The sequence below is a fragment of the Pyxicephalus adspersus genome, chromosome 4 (assembly GCF_032062135.1).
Source record: "Pyxicephalus adspersus chromosome 4, UCB_Pads_2.0, whole genome shotgun sequence".
Lineage (NCBI taxonomy): Eukaryota > Metazoa > Chordata > Amphibia > Anura > Pyxicephalidae > Pyxicephalus > Pyxicephalus adspersus.
In genome coordinates, this window is record NC_092861.1 from 28,035,492 (window position 1) to 28,048,944 (window position 13,453).

At 38.7% G+C, this 13,453-nt stretch overlaps 1 protein-coding gene across 1 annotated transcript in view; it reads left to right on the forward strand.

Annotated features, from left to right (window-relative positions):
• Positions 1–6,969, forward strand: part of LOC140330001 (alpha-1,4-N-acetylglucosaminyltransferase-like) — a 10,217-nt gene extending 3,248 nt beyond the window's left edge. The window contains exon 2 of the mRNA XM_072410368.1: positions 6,230–6,969. Within this exon, the coding sequence (XP_072266469.1) occupies positions 6,230–6,817 (588 nt within the window). The 3' untranslated portion in view covers positions 6,818–6,969. The remainder of the gene's footprint in view (positions 1–6,229) is intronic.
• Positions 6,970–13,453: the final 6,484 nt, after the last annotated feature.

Consider the following 13,453-nt stretch of genomic DNA (forward strand, 5'->3'; position numbering starts at 1 on the left):
CCATAAGACGCACCCTGATTTTCCCCCCACTTTAGGGGGAAAAAAAGTGCGTCTTATGGTCCGAAAAATACGGTATATCATTATCACAGTCTAATGTCAATAGCAGGGGATACCAATTACCCGAAGCGCATGTTTTCTTAATGAATATGGTTGCTCATTGTTTTGTGGACAGAAATCTCCCATCTTGGATAACCCTTTTTTCTTCCACGTTCGAAAGGCTTTATACTCTAGGCTCTGGGTGGGTTCCCACAAATTAGCAAATAATTTGAAAACCCTCAAGGCAGACCATCTTTTTCCCTAAATTTCTCCAGGTTACAATTGTTTCCCTTAATATATTATTGTATTTTATGTCCATGGGGACTTTGGAAAATGGGCAGTGAAGAATGGGGCACAGATCCCACTGGTGGGCCATAGTTCTTTCCAGCTTATTATTGGAGTAATGAGATGTGCCCATTATCAAATCTGCCACATGGTGGAACAGACTGGATAAATTGTATATTAGGAAGAGTCATCCCTCCCTCTGCCAAGTTAGAGAAATTCTATGACATTTACTTCTCCATAAAAACCTAGTTAAAGCATTGTGTAATATTGCAATACCCCTGAGTGGAAGCAGTAACAATATGGTTAACAGGGAGTATAACAGCCTGGCAAAAGAAACCAGTTTTATTAGGTGGCATCTGCCAAAAAAAGAGAGCCGCAGGTTCTCCCATAATGATAATTCCTGCTTTATTTTCTGATACAGTGGTGGGTAGTTGAGTTTATAAACAGAAGTTTTCCCTATTTTAATACCTAAGTAAGTTATATATTCAGTAGCTACCTTAAACATGGTTTGGGTTAACCAAAGTCTATTTCGCAATGAGATTAGTGGCAATATCTCACTTTTGGTGAAATGTATCTTTAAACCCACTAACTCTTCAAATTCCTGAAAGATCTTCTCAATTTGAGGTAGATCAGCTGAGGGGTCAGAGGTGAACAATAATATATGATCGGCAAAAAATGTTGAGCTTAGTTCTACCTTACGCATGCGAATACCATGAGGTTTAGAGGTAGATTCTTTATGTCGCACCAAAGTTTCCAATGCTAAATTGAAGAGCAATGGAGACAGGGGACATTTCTGTCTCATCTTCTTCTGAAGTGGAATCGAGCTGGAGAGGAAACCAGGGGTGTAAACTCTGGCTTGACTGTACATGGCCTTTAGGAGATTACAGAATGGGCCCTGCATTCTAATTCTTTGTAAAGACGTGAATTGCCATCCGATGCCAACGTTATAGAATGCCTTCTCAATGTCCATACCAATGATTAGGGATAAGCGAGCAAGATTTGTAAGTTCGATCTCGTGGAGAATCAGGCCTTTCTCGCTTACTGAACATTTAAGCGAGAAAGGCCTTGTGATTCGCCTTGAGGTCATGTTCTCGACTAACAAATGAGGACTAACAAATGAGGACTATTACCGTCAGGATTGGCGTGACTGGGAGTGAATCATTTGCTCCCAGGATGCACAGCAAGACCCAGCAGCCCAATTAGCAGAGATCTCAGAACAGGCATATATATACACGTAAGGAGGGAGGGGTTAGTGACTCCATATTTTGTTTTGTGTGAGAGAAAGAAGCAGGGAGAGAAGTGAATTGTGACAGGGACAGGTTAGGAGCCTTCTGTATATTTTGAAATATACAGATTGTGCAGTTTTTCTTGCTACCTCTTGCTAGTTATCAGAAAAGGCAGAAACATTTCTGTCTTATTCTCCAAAAAACAGTTCAGTGTAATACTTGCAATCTATCACAAAAACTATTGTGCATTAGGATAGGGACAGGTTAGGAGCCTTCTGTATATTTTGAAATATACAGATTGTGCAGTTTTTCTTAGACCTCTTGCTAGCTATCAGAAAAGGCAGAAACATTTCTGCCCTGCACTCCACAAAATATTTCAGTGTTATATCTCTTGCAATCTATCACAAATGCCATTGTGCATTGTGATAGGGACAGGTTAGGAGCCTTCTGTATATTTTGAAATATACAGATTGTGCAGTTTTTCTTGCTACCTCTTGCTAGTTATCATAAAAAGCAGAAACATTTCTGTCCTACACTCCAAATAATATTTCAGTGTGATACATCTTGCAATCTATCACAAAAGCCAAAAAGATTTCTGTCTTTCTATCAAAAAATTACAGATATTTTTTTCATTTCTCTAAAAAAAAAATACATATATTTTATTCTGATCACACTTGATATCTATCAAAAAAGCCAGAAAAATGTCAGCAGGTCATATAGGTCATAATGCCAGCTAGCAATTATTATTAATAATAATAATAATAATAATAAACAGGATTTATATAGCATTAAGATATTATGCAGCTATGTATTAATGCAATACGCGAAATCGATTCGCCTAAATTTTGCCAACCCCCCCGGAAGTTTGAAGAAATTTTTGCAGGACTGTCAGAGGCCAACTCACTCATCCCTACCAATGATCGACAAATCCTTTTGTGGATGGGACTTTGCATATTCCAGGGCAGCGAATACCTTTGCATGTTAGTTCTGGATGATCTACCACGCACAAATCCAACCTGTGATGGGGAAATTTGGGATAGCAAAAACCTGGCAAAGCGATCTGCCATGATTTTAGATAAAAGATTGGCATAAAGATTAATTAATGATATGGGCCAAAATGCTGCTGGGTCTAGAGGGTCCTGCACTTTTTTTGGAAGGATTTTTATGTATGATTCCCTACCAGATGGTAGGTACATGCCACATTCCCACACATCATTATAGAGGTGGCATAGTTATTGTAATACTTCCTCCTTCAATATTTTGTAAAATTCAGATGTAAGGCCATCAGGGCCTGGGTCTTTGCCTTTAGACATTTTGGATATTACTCTGTTTATTTCAACATCTGTGATAGGCACACTTAGCTGATCCACCTGTTCCCTATTTATAGTGAGACATGATAGGGCGTTAAAAAAATCTCCAGCCCTTGATGGAGGTGCAGTTCTCCCAGTATACAGATCAGTATAAAAGTCCGCTAGTGTGGCAGCTATTTGTGCTGGGTGAGTCACCTCTGATCTCAGCCTTCTTTCCAATTTTGTGCAATTTTAAATCAATATGTTTCCCCTTGTGCTGCTCAGATCTCTCAAGCCATGTGTCAAATTCAGTTTTGGCTTTTTGCCATGGAGATCTATTTTCTCTAGTTGGCTTAGTGGTTAACTGGGACTGGGTGTCACTCAATTTTGCCAAGGTAGTAAAGTAATTGTGTTTCGCCTATTTTTGTCGCTTCGACACATATCCAATAATTCTGCCTCTAAGGTAGGCTTTGACCGCTTCCCAAAAAAGAGTAGGATTTCGTGTGTATTTAATTAGTGGATTCATAATCAAGCTATGCTAATTTGAGTTCTGCCTGAAACTGAATATAGATATGACGGGAACCTCCGTATCCACACCTTAGGAGTGATGTCATGAAGTGTAAACATTATGGGTGCGTGGTCTGAAATGACCATGGGCAGATATTCTGTGGAGTACCCTCTGTAAAGGGGGATCTGTACAGAATAGATAATCAATTCTGGATTGCGAGAGATGAGCTTGTGGCACAAAGTAAACTGCCTTTGAAGCAGATAATGTTGGCACCATACATCATGCAAACTTGCTGTATCAGCCAAGATACTTAAGGGACCCTCCTGCCCTCGTCCCCCAGTGACCCCCCCCCCCCCTACAGGCATTCAGGCAGTTGGCCGGAGTTCTGAGCTATCCACTGTGCAGCTTCCAGGGGAGTTTGGGGTGTACACATTGACGATGGTATACCCGGTGTCACTCATCTTTAGGTGGAGTTTCACCTGTAGGTTCCTGTGTAACAAAATCAGAACCCCCGCCTTTCTGCCAATAGCTGGGGAACCCAGGAACTCACCTACCCACACTTTCTGCATTCTTGAGAAATCCCCCCGCCCCAGATGTGTCTCCTGAAGCAGTACAATGTTGGCCCCCAGGCACTTTAAATGCCTGAGGGCCGCCATTCGCCTATTGGGGGACCTAAACCCCTTTATATTCCATGAGATTATACACATAAAAAATACTGTACTGCAAGTTCCCCCAGGGGGGACCTCCAGAAGCCCATTAGAAATACCAAAAACTGATTAAGCCCATTAGGGCATAGCAAAGAAGCAGGGTCCAACAGTTCCTCGCAAACAAAAATATGAGAGTGTGGGCACTCCAAGTCCTGTCCTTGTTGCAAGCATGTAATCCACTTGGGTGATAGGTAATATCTGCAACCCTAGAGAATGTCCAAAACAAAAATAACAACACAGGAGGGGGTGGGGTAATCCAGGGTAAGAAGGGGGATAACCAATGATTCTTATTTAGTTGTCTTCCTTTTTTCCTCGTGGGAAGCATTTAAAATGAGAAAAACATATAAGACAGGCTCACACCTGGAGGGCATTATGAAATGATTGACTTGATCCCATTCTGCACGCATTGCCAGATTGCACAAAAATTGTATTAAGGATTTAAACTCCTTTTTTTAAATGATAGATGAAAACATCTTTTCTGCCTTTTTGACGAGTTTTATCCCTCCTATAGCCAACAGTCTACCATAGCGTGGTTCATTTAGTTGCTTTCGTCGGTGACTGTGAACTGGTTTTTTGAGAGCATTGCAAAATTGGGGATTCTCGGTGAGAAGGCCTGATCAGTTTCCAACGAGGTAATTTCCCTTGATGGGGAATTCAGTTGATCTTCACAAAATTCTTGACAGCTTGATCAGAGGTAAATGAGTGGTGCTCACTTCCTGGTCAAATAAGTGTAGTGTTGCCGGGTAAGCCAGGATAAACCTGATCCACCGCTGGTACAGCTGAGAACACAGGGTTTGAAATTGCTTCCTTTTGCGCAAAACTCCTAAAGAGTAGTCTGCAAAAGTATGTGAGGGTGCCCTTTCCAAGGAAATATTCCTGTTGATGGGAAATGCTTAAAGGATTGCATTCTTATCTGCATAATCCAGATATTTATTATCACTGGATGGGGTGCATTACCTTCCTTGCTTGGTTGACACAGGCGGTGTGCACGTTCAGACCTGTTGTAGGCCAAGAGGTCTGGGAGTGTGTAAGCACAAAGATCTAGGATTTTTTCCGGTTTCACCGATTCTGGTATACCAATAAACCTCAGGTTATTCCTATAGGGCCTGTTCTCCAGGTCATCTAGTTTCCCCATTAGACTACTAACCTGATTCTCAGGTGACATTATCCTGGTCAAAGTTTGAATCTTATCATCCTCCGTTGAGGAGATTCTTTCCTCCACAGCATCTAGCCTGTGGGCGTGGTCCCTGATTTTATGTCTTAGGGACTGGATTCCTTTCCCTATGGCTTCCTGCAGTGTGAAAGTTTCAGTAAAACTGCCACTGCATCTGCTATTAGAGCATGGTCAGAAGTAAGTCTGGCTGTGTCTAGTGCTCGCCTGGGAAGAGATATTGATGCATCAGGCTGGGACTGATCGGCCATCTTGGATTTGTGAGCGCTTATCAAGTTGCTGTCTCGGAGTGGAAGACTCCTCTCGTGACACTTTATCCAGGTATTTCTCCATCCGGACCGGGTTCTGGTAAGTAAGGATGTAGGTTAGTGGGTTGACAGTGCGCTGTAGCAGAGAAGGACCGCAGTTTTCCTCCGGGTAAACGGGAGTCTCTGAGTTCCGTTACTCTCCCATGAGGTGCTTGAACCGAAAGTCCCATTTTTCTTTGTAACTTTTTTTTTTCTGAATGTGGTGTCTGAATCAAGTTAGGTGAAAACTGATTATAGGGCATATTTTTTACATATAAGAAGACATTGAACTTATTACGGCTTTTTACAGCTCCTCATACCTCATACTTAATATCACATTAAACCTATTGCAGTCCCTATGTAAATTGTGTAATTGAAGTTCAGATCAGGTCCAATTTGGTATCATTCACCTAGTTTTACCCTTATAATATATTTGAATCATAATTTTCTTTGTCAAAAAATCTGCATTGTCAAATTTATATTATTATTATTATTATTATTACTATATTACGATTTACTATACTATATATTACTATATTATTATTTTTTCATTCCGTCATAAAGGACAGGTTGTGAAACATCTTCATCACAAAGGAATAAGTCCAGTTGAATGTGGTATTTACTACTAGCTGTATTACGACAAAAAAATGAAAACCTTTAAAAATATAGGTGACCATTATAGTTGAATCCACTAAGCTGTTTTTGCTCTATCTTTTCTAGATTAATACTACTTTGGAATCACACTGGATCCACGTAAGCTCAGATGGCTGCAGACTAGCACTAATCTGGAAATATGGAGGCATTTATATGGACACTGACATCATCTCTATGCGGCCCATACCCCACTTGAACTTTCTGGCTGGTGAATCAAATCTGTATTCCAGCAATGGTGTTTTTGGATTTGCTTCCCAACATACCTTTACATGGACAGGCATGGAAAATTTTGTTAAGAATTATAATGGCAACGCATGGGGAAATCAAGGACCTCATCTCTTTACTCGTGTTTTAAAAATGATATGTACTTTACCTAACTTCAACAACACCGAAGATATCATGTGTGGCAATATTACTTTTTTGAATCCTCAACGATTTTATCCTATTCCTTACCCAGCATGGAGAAGGTACTATGAGGTTTGGACCAAGTTGCCAACTTTCAACCAATCCTATGCTTTGCACCTTTGGAACTATATGAATCGTGACCGGAAAACTATGGAACCAGGGAGCAACACTTTAGTTGAACATCTCTATCAACAATATTGCCCTTCGACATATGTGGCACTTCAGAAAAATGGGAGTATTTATATTTAAAAATGGAAATAGGAGAACGTATAATGACTTTTGTATGAACTTGTTTTAAATTATAATTGAAAGTATGATGGTTTATGAACTGCTGTTTTTATCACATTTTTATTATTCATATAAATTTGTTTCTTTTCAAATAAACATTTATTGCAATTGCACTATTTTATTTATTATACAATATCAACTGCTAGACTTTATAATAAGACCAGTAGTCTAATTAAAGTCCAGCACTGCATGAAACTTTGGAGTTACCCTGCATATAGTCACTCAGATAGCCCCTTTTTTAGTAGAAAGGCAGGCAGGTGTTTTTCTTGTCCTTTGTGAATCATTCTGCAGTATTTCAACTTTCAAAAACTCAATAACTCAATATTAATGACTAAATCTGTTCAGATCTGATTCCCATGGGATAAGAATCCTGTATAAAATTTTAGTACCTGAACTTTACCAGTAAGTGTCATTCAAATATGTAGAAGGATGATCTTAATCAGGTCTGGCCACTTGTAGGGCTAACCGACTAGATGGTGTAAAAAAGACATTGGAATCTGGCAACTATATATTATTAAATAAAAATATATATAAAAATACTTTGTGTGTCACTTTATAAATATGCTCCTTTAATAATAATTAGCACTTAGTGGAGTGTCAAGGAATAACTTTGATTTTGAAAAAGATCCTATGGCCAACATCCAGCAGGTGCTTCTTAAGAAAGGTACAACCATGGCCTGATTTATACATTTTTCTCCCATGCCCAGCTAGCTTGTGCTACCCCCCACTTCTCTACCAAGTCTGTACACTCCCTAATACCTATTTCCCACGTCACATGACCTCTCAATCCCTATTCAGATGCCTTCACATGGACAACTGACAGCTTTTTCTCCACTACTCAAGTCCAGTGATCCGTGGGCAGGGCACATGTAAGCCAGACTGTGTGAGAGACGCGTGAGGTTGCTTGGAGAAAATGTTCTTTGTAGCTTCGTCCAAACCTCTTTTTGGATTGTCTGGAAATCCCAGGTGTACAAAGAACAGTATAGAGGAGAATGGAGCTGTTTACCAGGCACAAAATACCCAAACAAGTCAGGCAGGGCAGAGAAGATAGCTGATGAGATATCATGCTAAGTGGTAAGTAATGGTTTCTCTATGTTGCAAACAAAATGAATCTTTCCTTCTTCTCTTTTTTTCTTCCTCCTCTCTCTCATTTTTTTTTTCTCCATCTCTCTCACTTTACCGCTCTCTCTTTTGCTTTCTATTTATCTTTCTCTTTTTCTCTCTATCACTCTACATCCCCTTCTTTCGCTCCCTCTCTACTTAACTCTGTTTCTCTTTACTATTCCCCCTTTCTCTCTCTCCCTCTTCTCTCCTCTCTATTTTTTCTTTTGCTCCTTTTCTCTCTTCCTCTCTTGCTCTCTCCCCCCCCCCTTTTTCTCTTTTCCCTCTTTCTTTACCCCCTCTCTCTCCTTTTCTCTCTCTCCTCTTTCTCTCTCCCCATCTTTACCTCTCTTTCTTTAACTCTTGCTTACTCTTTCTCTCCTTTGCCCAACTTTGGTGAGCCTATGCAAATTGTAGCTTTAGCTGCCTGTTCTGACATGAGGGGCCCCTAGTGTTGTCTGCTGCTCTAGCCCATCTGCTTGAAGGTTAAGTGTGTTGGCCACTCAGATATGCTCTTTTGCATATCTTCTTTGTACCTTTCATCGCCTTTTTTCTACATTCTAAAGATTAGTTTGAACTTCTGCAGGTCGCCTTGACATGTCATGAGTTGCTGCCATGGGATTGGCTGTTGGGATATTTATTTTAACAAGCAATTGAACAGGTGTACTTTTAATTCCATAAATCTTGTGGGGTTGGGTTATAGTTTAACATTGTTTAACTTATGCCAAGTCCCATGAATTTAAAATACAATATAAATTTCCCTTTTAGAGATCAGGAGACATTTTAGCACCTAAATATTTGATACAACCACTAACATCAATTTAAAAGTAACAAAATTGCATTAAAAGTTGACAGCAATCACAAACACAGCAGGTAGAGAGATTTATTTTTAAGTTTTACCTTTGAAAACAATACTCCCCTTTTATATGATGTGTTTTTCAGATTTTATTCTGCTTCTGTCACAGATCAGCAGCTCTGCTGATCTGGTACTTGTTGTCCTCCTCATAGTGTCTGATTAGCAGCTGTTCCCACCATACTTTAGCTCCTCTCCTGGCTCTGGACTTGCTGCTAATTGATTCTCACCTGTCTTTCTAGTGCCCCCCCAGCTAGCCTGTTAGTCTCCCTATATATGCTGGGCTCAGTCAGACACTTATTGCCTCAGCAATAGGTGTTACTACTTGAGGTTCCTGTGAGCATTTGGATTCCAGTCTTGGTTTCCTGTTCCTGACCTTGGCTTGTCCTGACCGTGCCTGTTCCTCTGCCTGCCCTGACCCGGTCCTGTTTTCTGTTTTGAATGTGCCTGTTGATTTTTTTCTTTGCCTCAGTTATCTCTAGCTGTCAGCTGCTATCTGCACGGGTGAGTTTGAGGGCCGCAACCTAGGTGCTGTTCGCAGCAAAGCCCAACACCCCTTGCGGGGAGCTCTGGTGAACACCTGGCGCTACCTTAGACTCTGATATTACCTCGGCTAAACGTGCTGGTAGCACAGAGGGTCCACCACCTGTTCAAGTGTCTTTATCGTGACAGCTTCCTTAGAAAAGTTCAATACAAAAATAATACATCATTTCTATAACCATAATATAAATAATAAGTTTATCTGAACAATCATTAATGCTATATGTTGACTCAATATGTACTCACATAAGCTGTATCCACTGTCAAATTTAATTCCCCCTCCAAGCAAGAATAGGAGAGGCAGCCACAGCAATTACAACTGACCCAGGAAAAGTATCCAATTTTTCACATAAGGACTGCATTCAGATATGAAGCTTAAAATTAGATAAAAAGATAAAAGTTCTAAATGTCCTAGCCAACCTAGTCTTGGTTTGTATTGACATTATTGCATCACAGAGTTGCTGCAGATTTGGTTGGCTGCACATCCATGATACATATCTTGTATTCCACCACATCCCCAAACTGCTCTATTGGATTGAGATCTAATGGCTGGGGAGGACATTTCAGTACATTGATAATGTACTGATAAACTCCAGGGTGGAACGCAAGCTATCCTAAGGAAAACACCCCTGAGAGTTACATGGAGTGCCTGAATAGAGTAAATCAAGGGAATGAATGCACTTTACATGGATTACATTTAGTACATACAAGTGACAATGGTTTTATGTATCTCATGTAACATGATTACTGATATTAAAACATAAGAACAAGAATGTGTTCAAATTCACTTTTTACCAGTGTGGGATCACAAGACAAAGCATGATCTCTCTACGATTTAAATCTAGGTAAAGACATGAACCCAGGAATAGACACATCAAATGATACACAGAAAGTACAAACTGGCACACAACCCAAAACAACATTTCTAGGGGGTTCACACAACACAAATCAGACAAATACGGTAAGACAGGGAGGGATGAACCAATGTGTGCACAGGATCTTTTAAAGCTAGGACAACTGTAAACGTATTATTGGAGATCAAACAAGTCCTTGAAAAATTTCTGTCTTTATTAAAACATAAACCAATTTTAAATAATCAAGGATATTTATTTGCCTGAAAATATTTTTTTAAGGAAGAAATGAATAAAAGATTATCAAAATTTGAGCTATCAGAATTCCAAGGATAAAATATAGATGATTATAGGACTTATTTACTTATCATTCTGCAGGTTTGGATGCTACTATGTTGGAAAGACAAAATTAAATCTGAGGAAGCACCTTTATGAATACATCTATTTAATTAGTAATGAAAAGATAAATACACCCTTGAGTTATCATATGGGTCTTCAAAATAATTATTAGGTAAATGAGATCAACTTTCCAGTCTTGTAAAAAATCCCATTATTCATTTTTGGGGGGACCTTGTCAGCATCTTATTAACCCCCTAACCGCTAAGCCCGTAATTTCTCGCACTAAATATTTTTGCTCTTTTGGTTAACCCCGTATTTTTTCGCCTACACTAAAATCCCCACTTACCTGGTCCCGCTATGCTAATCCAGCGTCGGTTCCGTGTTCCAGCGTCGGGTCCATGTTCCAGCGTCGTCCTCCAGCGTCGGGTGTCCCTCTCCTTAAAAGAAAAAGCCGGCCGGCTTAGAGGAGAAAGCCAGCTGGCTTTCTTTTCTAAGCCAGCCGGCTTCCTCTCCCTCCTCTCCCTGTCCCTGTCCCTATCCCTGTGCCTGTCACTGTCCAGCGTCGATCGCTGGAGAAAAAAAAAATACTCACCTTCTCCCTCTGCTCCTCCGGACACGTCTTGTGTCTTCTGTGTTCAGCCGGCGAGTGCAGAGACGATCACCGGGGTTCCGCGGGAGGGAGGCGGGGCGGCAAATTCAAAATTTTGCATTGAGTTCCTTTGTATTGAACTCAATACAAAAAAGCTGTATTGAGTTCAATACAAAGAAATCCTTATATAATATATATATAATTGTATTATATATATATTATATAAGCTACTGTACATTACATTTTACACTTTTTTTTTTTGTAACTTTTTTAGTTTTTTTTAAAGATTTTTTTTTTTTATGTTTTTTTTATGTTTTATAAAAAAAAAATGTAATTATTAAATTTATAAAATTTTGGACATATTTTGGTGAGTTATGCGGTAATTCGGTGAATTAGAGCCTACAATCCAAAATAAATTTCCATGCAAAAAATGTAACACTTTTTGCATGGAAGTTTGGAAAGAATTAGAATACCCGGCATTTGCGTACGCGTCCCTCGGCGATTCCTGATGATGCGCGTGCGTGCGCCCGTCGATGAGGGTCGTAGCGGAAAATTCAAATTTTTTGTATTGGATTTAATACAAAGTCCTGTATCCAATCCAATACAAAATAATAGAAAATATATTTATGTGGTTTTGTCTATAGGTATGTGACGGACACTAGGGAGGTGTTTTAGAAAAATATATTACTATACATTATACCGAATTATCGCATTTTCAGTATTTTTCATTTATTTATGTGTTCTTGTTTAAGCTGATTTTTGTGTTTTTCCTTTAATTTTATTAAAAGTTTTTTTTTTTTTTTTACATGATTGTGTGTTTCAAACATTTTTTATATTCATGATATCTACTAGAACCCTATTCGGACATATTTCTGTAAGTTACAGGTCTACAATTTAAAAAAAAAATTTCATGAAAACCTGTGACGCTTTTGGAACAGAAATCTAGAAATCAGTGTAACGCTCAGGTGGTTAAAGAAAGAAACTGGTATTTATATAAACAAGGAAAAATAATATTTTTTTTGTTCATTTGTTGCAGCATAGCTTTATACCATGTTCAACACATTAGAAAAAGAGCACGGTTGTATGAGGTAAAATAAATTAAATAATAATATAATATAATGAAAAAATTAAAAAAATTAAAACTATATATTGCTAATGAATTCTGAACATTAATGATTGTATATTTGATAGATTTTTATAAACTATAAAGAATATAAGTTTATTGTTTACATGTACAGTTCAGAATAATAGCAGTGTGTTTTAAAAAAGTGAATAAAGCTCAAAATCCTTAATAGCTTTTCTTTCCATACATACAAATGCATTGGGAACACTGCACATTCTATTCCAAATCAAAACACTGTGTTATTCCTTTACTAAAAGTCAAGAGAAGGGAACAATAGGCTGTTCAAAATAATAGCAGTATGGAGCTCAATTAGTGAGGTCATTCTGTAAAAAACAGGAGTAAATTTTGGAGCTTATTTATGTAGGAAAGGCAGAAAATGTTTTACAGATATTATACAGAACAGCCAACTTTGATTAAAAAGTTGAGAAAAACATATAAAAAAGTGCTGGGGCTACTCAGCTAAAATTATCCTAAATGCTTTAAAATGACAACTAAAACCTGAAAGATGGAGAATACTACTATTTCAATGGATATAAGAATAGCCAAAATAGGAATAGCCAATGATAAGCTCCAGGAAGATCAAAGAAGGTCTGAAGATACCTGTGATTACAATATACAAATAGAAGATACCTGTGTAAAGCCAAGCTATAGACAACAAGCCCTCGCAAGCCCCAGTGTTGAAAAAAAAAGACATGCTGAAGAGAAATGGTGCAACATTTTTTGGACTGATGAAAGCAAGATTGTTCTATTTTGGGTCTAAAGGCTGCAGACAGTTTGTTAGACAAACCCCAAGCCAAAAAGGCTGATTCATCAAGCAAAATGGGAAGCTCGCTCGCACATTCGTATTCGCAATCCAAAATCGGAAGCCGATCAATTTATTAACTAAATTCCAGGCGCAAGCTTATTCGTGCGGAAGTTATCAATCGAAATGATCTCACTGCTGCGCATCCCTGGCAGTTTGACACTGGCGAGCTTGCATTAAAAGTCACTGTTCCCCTAAAAAATAAATTTTTCTAATGGCACACATCTTTCACTTAGACATAAAAAAAATGTTTGGCCTGTTCAAATGTTTTAAACATTTATATTAGCTGCAAAATAAGCATATTTTTACATGACCTAATATTTTCAGGTTTAGAAAGAGTTAACTGATTTCAGCTCTTTACACAGGCACCTACTTAAACATATACGATGCTAGAACCGG